Here is a 16,512-nt window from a genome sequence, read left to right as displayed (position 1 = left end):
ACCTCAATCCTATAGAAAATTTGTGGGCAGAACTGAAAAAGCGTGTGCGAACAAGGAGGCCTACAAACCTGACTCAGTTACACCAGTTCGTTCAGGAGGAATGGGCCGAAATTCCCCCAACATATTGTGGGAAGCTTGTGGAAGGCTACCCAAAACGTTTGACCCAAGTTAAACAATTTAAAGGCAATGCTACCAAATACACTCAATTAGTATGTAAACTTCTGACCCACTGGGAATGTGATGAAAGAAATAATAACTGAAAAAAAGTTCTCTACTATTATTCTGACATTTCACATTCTTAAATGTGATCTTAACTGACCTAAGACAGGGAATTTTTACTAGTATTAAATGTCAGGAATTGTGAAAAACTGAGTTTAAATGTATTTGGCTAAGGTGTATATACACATTTCCGACTTCAACTGTATCTATCCAAAATGGAGATGTATTGTAACGGTCCTGACCTGTTTTATGTTGTTTTTGTATGTGTTTATGGTCAGGGCGTGTGTTTTGGGTGGGCAGTCTATGTTTTGTATTTCTAGGTTGGTTTTTGTGTTCGGCCTGGTATGATTCTCAATTAGAGACAGGTGTGTATCGTTTGTCTCTAATTGAGAGTCATACTAAGGCAGCCAGGGTTTCACTGGGGTTTTGTGGGTGTTTGTTCCTGTGGCCTCACATGGACGGTTGAAGGTTAGTCACGTTTGTTGTTTTGTAGTTTTGAAGTGTCTTGTTTGCTGTTTTCATTAAAAGATGGCTTATTTCCCTCAATCCGCATCTTGGTCCTATCCATGCTCCTCCTCGTCTAAGGGGGAGAACAACAATGACTACCTTTACAGAAACACCCACCACAACAGGACCAAGCGGATTGAGGAGAGAGAAAAGGAACTAAAGCACTGGACACAGGAGGAATGGTCTTGGGAGATCATGGACGGAAAGGGACCCTGGGGAAGGGTTGGAGAGAATCGCCGCTCTCGGGAGGAGAGGAAGGCAGCCACAGCCCAGGAGCGCTGGTATGAGGAGGCAGCACATAGGAGAGGCCGGAAGCCCGAGAGGCTCACCCAAAAATTTCTTGGGGGGGGGCTAAAGGGGAGTGTGGCGAAGCCGGGTGGGATACCTGAGCCAACTCCCCGGGCTTGCCGTGGAGTAAGAGGGCGTCGTACTGGTCAGACACCGTGTTATGCGGTAAAGCGCACGGTGTCCCCAGTACGCGTGCTTAGCCCAGTGCGGGCTATTCCACCTTGCCGCACTGGGAGGGCTAGGTTGGGCATCGAGCCGAGTGCCATGAAGCCGGCCCAACGTATCTGGTCTCCAGTACGTCTCCTCGGGCCGGCGTACATGGCACCAGCCTTACAGGTGGTGTCCCCGGTTCGCCTGCATAGCCCAGTGCGGGCTATTCCACCTCGCCGCACTGGCAGGGCTACGGGAACCATTCAACCTGGTAGGGTTGGGGAGGCTCGGTGCTCAAGAGCACGTGTCCTCCTTCACGGTCCGGTATATCCGGCGCCACCTTCCCACCCCAACTCAGTACCACCAGTGCCTACACCACGCACCAGGCTTCCAGTGCATCTCCAGAGCCCTGTTCCTCTTCCACGCACTCTCCCTATGGTGCGTGTCTCCAGCCCGGTACCTCCAGTTCCGGTACCACGCACCAGGCCTAGAGTGCGCCACGAGAGTCCAGTGTGCCCAGTTCCTGTTCCCCGCACTCGCCCTGAGGTGCGTGCCCTCAGCCCGGTACCTCCAGTTCCGGTACCACGCACCAGGCCTATAGTGCGTCTCAGCCGGCCAGAGTCTGCCGTCTGCCTAGCGCCAGAGCCGTCCTGCCATGACCTGCCAGAGCCGTCCTGCCATGACCTGCCAGAGCCGTCCAGCCATGACCTGCCAGAGCCGTCCAGCCAGGACCTGCCAGAGCCGTCCAGCCAGGACCTGCCAGAGCCGTCCAGCCAGGACCTGCCAGAGCCGTCCAGCCAGGACCTGCCAGAGCCGTCCAGCCAGGACCTGCCGGAGTCCCTCAGCCCGGACCTGCCGGAGTCCCTCAGCCCGGACCTGCCGGAGTCCCTCAGCCCGGACCTGCCGGAGTCCCTCAGCCCGGACCTGCCGGAGTCCCTCAGCCCGGACCTGCCGGAGTCCCTCAGCCCGGACCTGCCGGAGTCCCTCAGCCCGGACCTGCCGGAGTCCCTCAGCCCGGACCTGCCGGAGTCCCTCAGCCCGGACCTGCCGGAGTCCCTCAGCCCGGACCTGCCGGAGTCCCTCAGCCCGGACCTGCCGGAGTCCCTACGCCCGGACCTGCCGGAGTCCCTACGCCCGGACCTGCCGGAGTCCCTACGCCCGGACCTGCCGGAGTCCCTACGCCCGGACCTGCCGGAGTCCCTACGCCCGGACCTGCCGGAGTCCCTCAGCCAGGACCTGCCGGAGTCCCTCAGCCAGGACCTGCCGGAGTCCCTCAGCCAGGACCTGCCGGAGTCCCTCAGCCAGGACCTGCCGGAGTCCCTCAGCCAGGACCTGCCGGAGTCCCTCAGCCAGGACCTGCCGGAGTCCCTCAGCCAGGACCTGCCGGAGTCCCTCAGCCAGGACCTGCCGGAGTCCCTCAGCCAGGACCTGCCGGAGTCCCTCAGCCAGGACCTGCCGGAGTCCCTCAGCCAGGACCTGCCGGAGTCCCTCAGCCAGGACCTGCCGGAGTCCCTCAGCCAGGACCTGCCGGAGTCCCTCAGCCAGGACCTGCCGGAGTCCCTCAGCCAGGACCTGCCGGAGTCCCTCAGCCAGGACCTGCCGGAGTCCCTCAGCCAGGACCTGCCGGAGTCCCTCAGCCAGGACCTGCCGGAGTCCCTCAGCCAGGACCTGCCGGAGTCCCTCAGCCAGGACCTGCCGGAGTCCCTCAGCCAGGACCTGCCGGAGTCCCTCAGCCAGGACCTGCCGGAGTCCCTCAGCCAGGACCTGCCGGAGTCCCTCAGCCAGGACCTGCCGGAGTCCCTCAGCCAGGACCTGCCGGAGTCCCTCAGCCAGGACCTGCCGCCCCTTATCCCGGTGCTGCCCCTTGTCCCGGTGCTGCCCCTTGTCCCGGTGCTGCCCCTTGTCCCGGTGCTGCCCCTTGTCCCGGTGCTGCCCCTTGTCCCGGTGCTGCCCCTTCTCCCGGTGCTGCCCCTTCTCCCGGTGCTGGCCGTTCATTTAGGGGATGTTAGTTTTAGGGTGGTCATTGGGAGGGGAAGACAGAAGCGGGGAGTGACTATGGTGGTGTGGGGACAGCGTCCAGAGCCTGAGCCACCACCGTGGTCAACTGCCCACCCAGACCCTCCCCTGGACTTTGTGCTGGTGCGCCCGGCGTTCGCACCTTGAGGGGGGGGTTCTGTAACGGTCCTGACCTGTTTTATGTTGTTTTTGTATGTGTTTATGGTCAGGGCGTGTGTTTTGGGTGGGCAGTCTATGTTTTGTATTTCTAGGTTGGTTTTTGTGTTCGGCCTGGTATGATTCTCAATTAGAGACAGGTGTGTATCGTTTGTCTCTAATTGAGAGTCATACTAAGGCAGCCAGGGTTTCACTGGGGTTTTGTGGGTGTTTGTTCCTGTGGCCTCACATGGACGGTTGAAGGTTAGTCACGTTTGTTGTTTTGTAGTTTTGAAGTGTCTTGTTTGCTGTTTTCATTAAAAGATGGCTTATTTCCCTCAATCCGCATCTTGGTCCTATCCATGCTCCTCCTCGTCTAAGGGGGAGAACAACAATGACTACCTTTACATGTATGGATTAACCTCTTCTCCAATCCTTTTGGCTCTATAACAAAGAACAAACAGCAAAAATTTATACATGATCAAATGCAAATCTTATAATCAACTATTAAAGACTAGCAGAACCCACTGGATCTTCCAATTACATTGAATGAACTACAGGACAAAATACAAACCCTCCAGCCCAAAAAGGCCTGTGAGGTTAATGGTATTCTAAATGAAATGTTACAATATACAGACCAAAAATTCCAATTGGCTATTCTTAAACATCATCCTCAGCTCTGGCATATTTCCCAATGTTTGGAACCAAGGACTGATCACCCTAATCCACAAAAGTGGAAACAAATTTGACCCCAATAACTACTGTGGGATGAGTCAACAGCAACTATGGGAAAATCCCCTGCATTATCGTTAACAGCGGACTCGTACATTTCCTCAGTGAAAACAATGTACTGAGCAAATGTCAAATTGGCTTTTTACCAAATGATCATACGACAGACCACGTATTCACCCTGCACACCCTAATTGACAAACAAACAAACAAACCAAAAAGGCAAAGTATTCTCATGCTTTGTTGATTTAAAAAAAAGCTTTCAACTCAATCTGGCACGAGGGCCTGCTATACAAATCGATGGAAAGTGGTGTTGGGGGAAAAACATACAACATTATAAAATCAATGTACACAAACAACAAGTGGGCGGTTAAAATTAGCAAAAAACACACTTCTTCCCCCCCCCCCCTTTTTCTTTCCAACTCTACCTAGAAGGCCAGCATCCCAGACTCGCCTCTTCACTGTTGACGTTGAGACTGGTCTTTTGCGGGTATAATTTAATGAAGCTGCCAGTTGAGGACTTGTGAGGTGTCTATTGTTCAAACTAGACACTCTAATGTACTTGTCCTCTTGTTCAGTTGTGCACCGGGGCCTCCCAATCCTCTTTCTATTCTGGTTAGAGCCAGTTTGCGCTGTTCTGTGAAGGGAGTAGTACACAGCGTTGTACCAGATCTTCAGTTTCTTGGCGATTTCTCACATGGAATAGCCTTAATTTCTCAGAACAAGAATAGACTGAAGAGTTTCAGGAGAAAGGTCTTTGTTTCTGTCCATTTTGAGCCTGTAATCGAACCCACAAATGCTGATGCTCCAGATACTCAACTAGTCTAAAGGCCAGTATTTTTATTGCTTCTTTAAATCAGAACAACAGTTTTCAGCTGTGCTAACAATTGCAAAATGGTTTTATAATGGTCAATTAGCATTTTAAAATGATAAACCTGGATTAGCTAACACAACATGCCATTGGAACACAGGAGTGATGGTTGCTGATAATGGGCCTCTGTACGCCTATGTAGATATTACATAAAAAATCTGCCATTTCCAGCTACAATAGTAATTTACAACATTAACAATGTCTACACTGTATTTTTGATCAATTTGATATTATTTTAATTGACAAAAAATGTGATTTTCAGAAAAAATAAGGACATTTCTAACTGACCCCAAACTTTTGAATGGTAGTGTATATCAACAAATTGGCAAGGGCATTAGAACAGGCTGCAACACCCGGCCTCACCCTACTAGAATCTGAAGTCAAATGTCTACTGTTTGCTGATGATCTGGTTCTTCTGTCCCGAACCAAGGAATGGCTACAGCAGCACCTAGATCTTCTGCACAGATTCTGTCAGACCTGGGCCCTGACAGTAAATCTCAGTAAGACAAAAATAGTGATGTTCCAAAAATGGTCCAGTTGCCAGGACCATAAAATAGAAATTCCATCTAGACACTGTTGCCCTAAAGCACACAAAACTATACATACCTCTGCCTAAACATCAGCGCCACAGGTAACTTCCACAAAGCTCTGAACAATCTGAGAGACAAGGCAAGAAAGACCTTCTGTGCAATCAAAAGGAACATAAAATGTGACATACCAATTAGGATCTGGCAAAAAATACTTGAATCAGTTATAGAACCCATTGCCCTTTATAGTTGTGAGGTCTGGGGTCCACTCACCAACCAAGAATTTACAAATTGTGATAAACACCAAATTGAGACTCTGCATGCAGAATTCTGCAAAAATATCCTCTGTGTACAATGTAATACAACAAATAATGCATGCAGAGCAGAATTAGGCCGATACCCGCTAATTATCAAAATCCTGAATTCTAGTGATTCCCAAACCTTCCATGACAAAGCCATCACCTAACGAGCAATGCACCTTGGAGAATAGCCCCCTAGGCGGCAGGTAGCCTAGTGGTTAGAGCGTTGGACTAGTAACCGAAAGGTTGAAAGATCGAATCCCTGCGATGACAAGGTAAAAATCTGTCTTTCTACCTCTGAACAAGGCTGTCATTGAAAATAAGAATTTGTTCTTAACTGACCTGCCTAGTTAAATAAAGGTTCAAAAAAAGCAAGCTGGTCCTGGGACTCTGTTCACAAACAGACCCCATGGTGCTCCAGGACAGCAACACAATTAGACCCGACCAAATCATGATTAAACTAAAAGACAATTACTTGACATGTTGGAAAGAATTTACAAAAAACTGAGAGCTAGAATGGTATTTGGCCTTAAACAGAGAGTACACAGTGGCAGAATGACTGACCCAAAATTAAGGAAATCTTTGACTATGTACAGACTCAGTGAGCATAGCCTTACTATTGAGAAAGGCCGCCAAAGGAAGACCTGGTTCTCAAAAGACAGACAGACATGTGCACACAGCCCACAAAATGAGGTGGAAACTGAGCTGCACTTTCCTAACCTCCTGTCAAATGTATGACATCTTACGGATACATATTTCCCTCAGATTACACAGACATACAAAGAATTCGAAAACAAATCCAATTTTGATAAACTCCCATATCTATTGGGTGAAATACCAGTGTGCAATCACAACAGCAAGATTTGTGACCTGTTGTCACAAGGAAAGGGCAACCAGTGAAGAACAAACACCATTGTAAATACAACCTTTATTTATTTTCCCTTTTGTACTTTATCTATTTTCACATCATTACAACACTGTATACAGACATAATGACATTTGAAATAAATGTATTATTTTAGAACTTGTGTTTACTTTTACTGTTTATTTCACTTTTGTTTATTATCTATTTCACTTGCTTTGGCAATGTAAACATATGCTTCCCATGCCAATAAAGCACCTTAAAAAGGTCAATTGAATTGAGAGAGAGGGACAAGAGGACAATAGTGAAAGATGGTGATATGCGGTGTGAGCCACAAAGTAAGAGTGAATGAAGAGGATTAACATGTATAACAGTAACACAGAACGACACTGCAGGTATGTGTTTGAAGCCTGTTTGAAAGCTCTTCAATGTCGTACACCACAATAGTATGACAGCATGCCACTTCTCATTGTGAATGTTCAGACCAGATTGTGCCCAACAGCAGCAGCAGTTGAGACAGACAAGCCCCCTGTCCTCTCAGAGCTGCCTAACTATCATCAGGTTAATTACAGAGAGGGACTTATGATAATTCTCAGAGTAGCTAATACCCTAATAACCACCGCTCCGAAGGTTCGGATAAAGATGCATGTTAATTAATATTCCTTCAGTATTCCAACACATTTGCCTTTCCAAGCCACAGTGATATAATTATAGAGTATGATGAGGGGAATGGGGCTACAGAGAGAGAAGGGAGAGAGATACATAGAAAGAGAGGGGGTGTTGATAGAGAGACAGAGGGGGGGGGGGATTAGAGGGGCAAAATCAGAGAAAGATAGCGAGAGAAATACAGTCAGTCTATCCTCCATTATAATAGTGGGGTGTGACTGTTGTAGAAAACCCTCAGTCCACTTACAAAGTGTGACTATCTAATTATCCCTTACTTCTGAGTGAAACAGTGCCTATAGGAGTCTAGGTTCATAAACTCAGTATCCTTTCTATACCCAGGCACTCTGGACTTCTGTTCCTAACGATAACGGTACAAGTTGGCACTCTTTTTCATAGTGCTTAGAGCCGGATATGAACAATTGTCCTCCACCCTTTGTTGGTATTCCTTTTTCTGCTGTGTTCCCCAGGAGATGCAGTTGTATGTATGCTGTGTGTCTCTTCTCTCTGCTATTGTATTGTTCTCCCTCCATTGGACAGTCAGGATTATGTGACTTGAACTGTGTAAGAATATTCACAAAGTTGCTTATTGATGTGTATTTTCTCCTGGTTGTCTTTGTTCTTGTGAAACTGATATGAGGGGGTGTCACAACTCATAATCCTGGTGCCATGCAGCTTGACAAAGCAACTGCAGCAGCGCTGTGTATCAGAGCCATCCGGGACCAGAGAGGGACTGTGTTTCAAAGATACTGGAGTCATTTTCAACTTCATAGAGAACATTCACCATGAGAGTACAATGGTGTGATGATTTAACATTTGGGTGCTTCTTTTTTAACTTTGAACAATATCAGTACACAAATTAAAACGAATAATTATTTGCTGCTTTCTATTAAAAAACAAAGTTACACTGACATTATTCTATTGTATTGAATTCTATTACAAATCATTTTGGCAGTCACCCCACTTGTATTTAAATGGTGCGACTTACATCCAGAAGTAAAGATATTTATTTACTTTTTATTCTGGTGACTTTGGACAAAGTAATTCTGTTCAATCCTTTCTCCTTTGCTCTGTGATGTTCTCTCCAGCCACTGACACAGAGCTCTGGCCTCAGTTGCTGTATAAGGGCTTAAACAAAGCTGTTCTCTCCCTGAGGGTGACACGGCAAATCAACTGATCCTTGATTACACACATCCTTGATTACACACAGGCTTTGTGAAAATCCCAATCAACAGCTCAATCGATCACATTTGTATGGGAAACAGTCCAAGTGAAACTAAAAAGAGGGACAGAGCCAGATAATGTTAAGGGAAACATTGACCTTACAATACTCTTTAATTTGGACGATGCCTAATATGAATCAGAACAGATGTCCTATGAACAGGTGCTTCTGAGTGATGGTGGCGTCACTGCACTTTTACTTGCTAGCATGATAACAGGAAACTTCCCAAGAGCTAGTGGGACAGATTAAGGGGGAGGGGAAACAACTATCAGGGCAAAGCTACTGCCTTTTTAAGATAGGGAAAGGTGGGGGGGGATGTATGGGCCACGGAGACCCATGAGGCGGCACACAATTGGCCCAGCGTTGTCTGGGTTATGGGAGGGTTTGGCCGGCTGGGATTTTGTCTCATCGTGCTCTAGTGACTCCTTGTGGTTGTGCCGGGCACCTGCAAGCTGACTGATCGTCAGTTGGACGGTGTTTCCTCTGACACATTCGTGTGGCTGGCTTCCGGGTTAAGCAAGCAGTGTGTCAAGAAGCAGTGCAGCTTGGCAGGGTCGTGTTTCGGAGGGCGCATGGCTCTCGACCTTCACCTCTCCCGAGTCCGTTGAGGAGTTGCAGCGATGAGACAAGACTTTAACTACCAATTGGACCACGAAAAGGGGGTGAAAGTTAAAAAAATGAAATATGTATGGGCCTGTCAAGGACAAGGTAGAGGAAGAGGAGACTGTGGCTGAAAGATCACACTTTGTATGCTGTGGGGAACATAAATCCTGATGGGCCTTCATAGCAGACTTGATCGCACACCTTTTTTGTGGTTGCAATAGTGTTGTTCCAATCTCTTTAAGGAATGAGCTCCCAAGGGTGCGTGCCTGTGTGTGCGTTGGTGCGTGTGCTTAGAGATCAACACACATAGTACGTTATATGCAGTATGCATCATGCATGTATTCTCAGTCTGCTTCAACATAATTCCCTCACTACCAGACTCCCACACTTCTCAAGACCCTTCACATTCCACCTCCATCCCTGCCTGTTATCAACCCAGGGCCTGGAGTGGCTTTAGTACGCTGTCGAGCTAATGGCTGAACGGCCCACAAGCATTAAGACATTCATCTACACACATTGCAGGCTAACTAACTCCCTAAGTCTCACTGCAATTTAGTCAAGTCTCCAAATAACCCACTTACCCTCACTGCAATGCGCTCCTGGCCTCTCAATATCTGATTTCCCCATGCCCTGTGAATTGCCCACTCACCGCCGTAGCACTCTGTTTGCTCTGTGTTTACACAACTACGTCTCTCCTCTTAACAGCTGTTGCTTTAGCGCATAACAGGAATGTTACTCAAATATTTTCGAGCCCTTTTCTCTGAGGCTTGGGTTTTAGAGGTCTGGAATGACGGTTTGTTCTAGTAATCATAGGTTGGATCCCTTGATTTCATGCAGCCTGATAATACTGGAAAGCTGACAACAAAAGGGTGATACTGTGGCTTCACTAAGACTTCTGCTAGGCTGTGAAATTTCCATCTGCCATATTGCGTCCATTTAACCAGTGTTTCAGCTCTAGGGCCAAGAGAAGTAGGTTTTTGGAATGGGACCCAAGACTCTGTTTTAGTTATTTAGTGCTTAAAGAAGTATGCATAGTGTTTGTTGCTGTCTCCTTCCTCATTAGTTGGTACAAGGACTGCAGACAGATCAGTTTTCACAGGCTGAAACTAACTGGGACTAAAAAGAGCCTGACCGTCTAATGAGAGAATCTCTCCTGTGGTCTGGCAGTGTTTGATTACACAGAACACACTGCACTCAACTGTTGCTCCTTGGAAGTATGTGGGTGTGTGTGTGTGTGTGTTATCTTGCCTACCCTTAAGTGTCTGTTTCTCTATTAATTGGTGTTTCTGTGTGTTCTGATTAGAAGAGGAGGAGTCAGTGTTACAGTGACACAGACATCCAAGTAGACAGGTCAGGATCAGAACAAACAGGCAAAGCAACAAACAGATAAACATGCAGACAGAGTCAGCCAAATGAATCCATTCATCAGTGATGGAAGCTATTCTAATAGCCTTTCTGCTGTGGGTTCTTATGGGATAGCCTGGGCCGGTTTAAGTTCTTTCTCTCCTCATCTCTCTCAAAAGTGCACTCATGTTGTCCAAGTAGATACCTGGTTAATGATGATGACTCATTATATTGTGAAAGTGACCTGGTATCCATGTTTCTCCCTGACTATTCTGATCACTCCTTCTCCATTTTCTCCCTCTCCAGCTCTCACCAATGTGAAGTTATGGGCCATCGACCGACAATGCTTTCAGACTATCATGATGAGGACGGGCCTGATCAAACACACCGAATACATGGAGTTTTTAAAAAGGTGAGGAACAGAAATACTATATATTCCCTGTATATAGCTACATTCTTATGTATTTTATTCCTCTGTTAGTTACTATTTTATATTATTATTTTTAAACTCTGCATCATTGGGAAAGGTTTGTAAGCAAGCATTTCAATGTAAAGTCTACACCAGTTGTATTCAGTGCATGTGATGAATAACATTGGATTTGATTACATTTTAACATTTAATTATTTATCAATATACCAGACTCATAAGACCTAGGATTGGCGATATTGAAGTGATTTACCATTGAAGTCACATTTCCCAATTCGTATTCAGTTACATAATGATAGTTAACCAGTGCAATTGTCAAACGCACGCTTGTTTGCAATTTTGACCTGTTAGAGCCGGCGCCCTTCTGTTTTCAAACCCTAGCGCCAGGTTTGTTAATTGACCTGTCTGTCTTATATGAGTTTGCTTGCGCTGAGGTGGGAGGGGTGGCAGTATCTGAGGTGTGTCCTTAAAAACGTACGCCAAAGTACCAATTTCAGGCAGCACTGGTGGGGATATTTTAGACCAACCAAAAGCTGGTGTTAGCAGTAACTTGGTTGGTTATGGTATGGATTTTGACAGTGGAAGTGCAGCCTATCCAGCCATGACGACCACATGCAACAAGATACATTTTCTTTTTGTTCCCGTAAACCTTATTTAGAAACATAAAAACTAATATTGTTCATATTTCATTTAATTTGATTAAAAACCAAGCATTTTTTTTTATTTCACCTTAATTTAACCAGGTAGGCTAGTTGAGAACAAGTTATCATTTGCAACTGTGACCTGGCCAAGATAAAAGCATAGCAATTTGACACACAGAGTTACACATGGAATGAACAAAACATACAGTCAATAATACAGTAGAAAGATAAGTCTATATACAATGTGAGCAAATGAGGTGAGATAAGGGAGGTAAAGGCAAAAAAAGGCCATGGTAGCGAGGTAAATACAATATAGCAAGTAAAACACTGGAATGGTAGATTTGCAGTGGAAAAATGTGCAAAGTAGAAATAGAAATACTGGGGTGAAAAGGAGCAAAATAAATAAATACAGTAGGGGAAGAGGTAGTTGTTTGGGCTAAATTATAGATGGGCTATGTACAGGTGCAGTAATCTATGAGCTGCTCTGACAGCTGGTGCTTAAAGCTAGTGAGGGAGGTAAGTGTTTCCAGCTTCAGAGATTTTTGCAGTTCGTTCCAGTCATTGGCAGCAGAGAACTGGAAGGAAAGACGACCAAAGGAGGAATTGGCTTTGGGGGTGACCAGTGAGATATACCTGCTGGAGCGCGTGCTGCGAGTGGGTGCTGCTATGGTGACCAGTGAGCTGAGATAAGACACCTAGGTATTTGTAGTTGTCCACGTATTCTAAGTCAGAGCCGTCCAGAGTAGTGATGCTGGACGGGCGAGCAGGTGCGGGCAGTGATCGATTGAATAGCATACATTTAGTTTTACTTGCGTTTAAGAGCAGTTGGAGGCCACGGAAGGAGAGTTGTATGGCATTGAAGCTCGTCTGGAGGTAAGTTAAGTGTCCAGAGGGGCCAGAAGTATACAGAATGGTGTCGTCTGCGTAGAGGCGTATCAGAGAATCACCAGCAGCAAGAGCAACATCATTGATGTATACAGAGAAGAAAGTCGGCCCGAGGATTGAACCCTGTCACCCCCATAGAGACTGCCAAAGGTCCGGACAACAGACCCTCCGATTTGACACACTGAACTCTCTGAGAAGTAGTTGGTGAACCAGGTGAGGCTGTCATTTGAGAAACCAAGGCTGTCGAGTCTGCCAATGCCTTGGCCAGGTTGATGAATACGGCTGCGCAGTAATGTCTCTTATCGATGGCGGTTATGATGTCGTTTAGGATCTTGAGCTTGGCTGAGGTGCACCCATGGCCAGCTCTGAAACCAGATTGCAGAGCGGAGAAGGTACGGTGGGATTCGAAATGGTCGGTAATCTGTTTGTTAACTTGGCTTTCGAAGACCTTAGAAAAGACAGGGTAGGATAGATATAGGTCTGTAGCAGTTTGGGTCTAGAGTGTCACCCCCTTTGAAGAGGGGGATGACCGCGGCAGCTTTCCAATCTTTGGGAATCTCAGACGATACGAAAGAGAGGTTGAACAGGCTAGTAATAGGGGTTGCAACAATTTCAGCAGATAATTTTAGAAAGAGAGGGTCCAGATTGTCTAGCCCAGCTGATTTGTAGGGGTCCAGATTTTGCAGCTCTTTCAGAACATCAGCTATCTGGATTTGGGTGAAGGAGAAATGGTGGGGGCTTTTGCGGGTTGCTGTGGAGGGTGCCGGGCAGTTGGGTAGCCAGGTGGAAAGCATGGCCAGCCGTAGAGAAATGCTTATTGAAATTCTCAATTATACTGGATTTATCGGTGGTGACAGTGTTTCCTAGCCTCAGAGCAGTGGGAAGCTGGGAGGAGGTGCTCTTATTCTCCATGGACTTTAGTGCCCCAGAACTTTTGAGTTAGTACTACAGGATGCAAATTTCTGTTTGAAAAAGCTAGCCTTAGCTTTCCTAACTAACTGTGTATATTTGTTCCTAACTTCCCTGAAAAGTTGCATATCACGGGGGGGCTATTCGATGCTAATGCAGAACGCCACAGAATGTTTTTGTGCTGGTCAAGGGCAGACAGGTCCTGAGTGAACCAAGGACTATATCTATTCCTAGTTCTACATTTTTTTTGAATGGGGCATGCATATTTAAGATGGTGAGGAAGGCACTTTTAAAGAATAGCCAGGCATCATCTACTGACGGGATGAGGTCAATGTCATTCCAGGATACCCCGGCCAGGTCGATTAGAAAGGCCTGCTCGCAGAAGTGTTTTAGGGAGCGTTTGACAGTGATGAGGGGTGGTCGTTTGGTCGCAGACCCATTACGGATACAGGCAATGAGGCAGTGATCGCTGAGATCTTGATTGAAAACAGCAGAAGTGTATTTGGAGGGCGAGTTAGTTAGGATGACATCTATGAGGGTGCCCGTGTTTACGGATTTGGAGTTGTACCTTCTAGGTTCATTGATAATTTGTGTGAGATTGAGGGCATCAAGCTTAGATTGTAGGATGGCCGGGGTGTTAAGCATGTCCCAGTTTAGGTCACCTAGTAGCACAAGCTCAGAAGATAGATGGGGGGCAATTAATTCACATATGGTATCGAGGGCACAGCTGGGGGCAGAGGGAGGTTTATAGCAAGCGGCAACAGTGAGAGACTTGTTTCTGGAAATGTGAATTTTTAGAAGTAGAAGCTCGAATTGTTTGGGTACAGACTTGGATAGTAATACAGAACTCTGCAGGCTATCATTGCAGTAGATTGCAACACCGTCCCCTTTGGAAGTTTTACCTTGGCGGAAAATGTTATAGTTAGTGATGGAGATCTCAGGGTTTTTGGTGGTTTTCCTAAGCCAGGATTCAGACACGGCTAAGACATCCGGGTTGGCAGAGTGTGCTAAAGCAGTGAGTAGGCTTCTAATGTTAACATGCATGAAACCAAGGCTTTTATGGTTACATTAGTCAACAAATGAGAGCACCTGGGGAGTGGGAGTGGGGCTAGGCACTGCAGGATCTGGATTAACCTAGACATCAGAGGAAAAGTAGGATATGGGTGCGGCTAAATGCTATACGAACTGTCCGTCTAGCACGTTCCGAACAAATAGTAAAAGGAGCAGGTTTCTGAGCTCGATAGCATAGATTCAAGGCATAGTGTACAGACAAAGGTAAGGTAGGATGTGAGTACATTGTAGGTAAACCTAGGCATTGAGTAATGAGAGAGATAGTCTCTAGAGACGTTTAAACCAGGTGATGTCATCGCATATGTAGGAGGTGGAACAACATGGTTGGTTAAGGCATATTGAGCAGGGCTAGAGGCTCTACAGTGAAATAAGACAGTAATCACTAACCAGGGAAGTAATGGACAAGGCATATTGATATTAGAGAGAGGCATGCGTAGCCAAGTGAACATATGGGTCCAGTGAGTGGTTGGGCTGACTGGGGACACAGCGATTCAGACAGTTAGCAGGCCGATGCTAACAAGCTAACAGTTAGTAGGTCGGGGTTAAACAAGCTAGCAGTTAGCAGACCGGGTTAGCAAGCAAGCAGTTAGCAGACCGGGTTAGCAGTTAGCAGACCGGGGCAGGCAAGCTAGCAGTTAGCAAACCGGGGCAGGCAAGCTAGCAGTTAGCAGACCGGGGCTAGCAAGTTAGCCTTTGGGGGACGTCGCAATGGGGGTAAGTCTGTTTTTGCCTTTTCGTGCAGTGACGTCGATAGACTAGTCATGGAATTAGTAGGGTTCCAGGTAGCTCTAGGTAGCTAGCAGGTTAGCAGAATGGGCCTTCAGCGGGCGTCGCGCCTGAGGTGCCTGTTGGAGTCCTCAGGCAGATTATGTCGGTATTCCAGTCGTAGAGGATCGGCGGGGTTCCGTGCCCCGTACCGGCAGTAGAAGGGGTCCGGATATTGTAGCCCAGGAGTGGGCTTCGGTGGTAGCACAGGAGCCCTGGCCGGGCTAGCTTCAGGCCAGTTGGTGCATGCTCCGGGATGGAAACGCTAGCCAGGAGTGGTCACCCGGGATTGTGGTTAGCTAGTTGCGAAGATCCAGATGAAAATGTTCCGAGTTTGCGGTAGGAATCCGGGGACATGGAGAGAAATAGGTCTGTTATGCTCTGGTTTGAGTCACGTTGTTCAAACTGGCGAGAGCTTTCCGAGCTAAAGGTTAGCTGATGACCGCTAGCAATGGTTTGCTAACTGATAGCTAGTAGGTAGTTAGCTGGCTAGCTTCAGTTGAGGGATTCCAGATCCGAAGTAAATAGAAATACTTCAGAAAAAAGCAGATCCACGCCACATTGGGTGAGGCGGGTTGCAGGGGAGTAATTAGAAGTTGAGGTTTAGGAAAATATTTTTAAAAGATATGCGAAGAAAAATATGTAAAAAGATATATACAAGGGACACAACAGAACAAAGACATCTGACTGCTACGCCATCTTGGATTATTATGCATAGCTTCCCCTCTCAATGAAGGCTGTTTTTTGGTCCTGACCAATGCATTCAACAGTTAGTCAAACCTTTCATAAAGGGTTTGACTCGTGAGACCTCTTAATCAAAAACCCAAAGAATGTAAATTAAATCAAAACCCTGCCCTAATTCATACAATGAAAATAGCAACAATATGTCTGACACAGCCCAGGATCCATAGCCCTACCACCAGTGCTAAGATTTACCATTGCATTTGGTTTGTTAAAATAGAGCCCAATGTCTCCTTCAAGTTTGTTACGCATCTGGAAGTACCCACTCTACCGGAAAAAATTATTATCCCTTCTTCCTGCTCTCTATCTAACGTTGGCATTAGCATAGGGTTTGGCAGAGGAGAGGGGCTGAAGACAGGGAGGCCTATTATCATATTAAAGGCAGATTTTTGTTGCACGGACACACAGCGTGGGATAAAATATGTCCTCATCAAAAGATGGAGGGAGAGGAGCGTGTCATATGCATCAAGTAGGATATATGAGGTGAATTGGAATTGTACTGCTTTCACTGCTTTCTCTGTCTGTTCTGCTGTCTGTCCCTCTGATTGTCCCCCTGTTCTGTCTTTCACAATCTTTCCCTCTTTCTGCCAAGCAGCAGCTACTTTTCCTGGGGTCCAGAAAGCAGTTATATACAATTA

At 46.7% G+C, this 16,512-nt stretch overlaps 1 protein-coding gene across 2 annotated transcripts in view; it reads left to right on the top strand.

Moving 5' to 3' along the window:
- Positions 1-16,512, top strand: part of LOC120017651 (cGMP-dependent protein kinase 1-like) — a 168,208-nt gene that overhangs the window by 89,210 nt on the left and 62,486 nt on the right. For both annotated transcript variants that reach the window (XM_038960558.1, XM_038960561.1), the window contains exon 4: positions 10,742-10,847. In XM_038960558.1, coding sequence (XP_038816486.1) covers positions 10,742-10,847 — 106 coding nt within the window. The remainder of the gene's footprint in view (positions 1-10,741; positions 10,848-16,512) is intronic.

This window comes from Salvelinus namaycush, chromosome 22 (genome assembly GCF_016432855.1).
Source record: "Salvelinus namaycush isolate Seneca chromosome 22, SaNama_1.0, whole genome shotgun sequence".
NCBI classification, from domain to species: domain Eukaryota; kingdom Metazoa; phylum Chordata; class Actinopteri; order Salmoniformes; family Salmonidae; genus Salvelinus; species Salvelinus namaycush.
The sequence above is the reverse complement of the archived record's forward strand: the minus strand, read 5'-3'. Positions and strand labels throughout refer to the sequence as shown.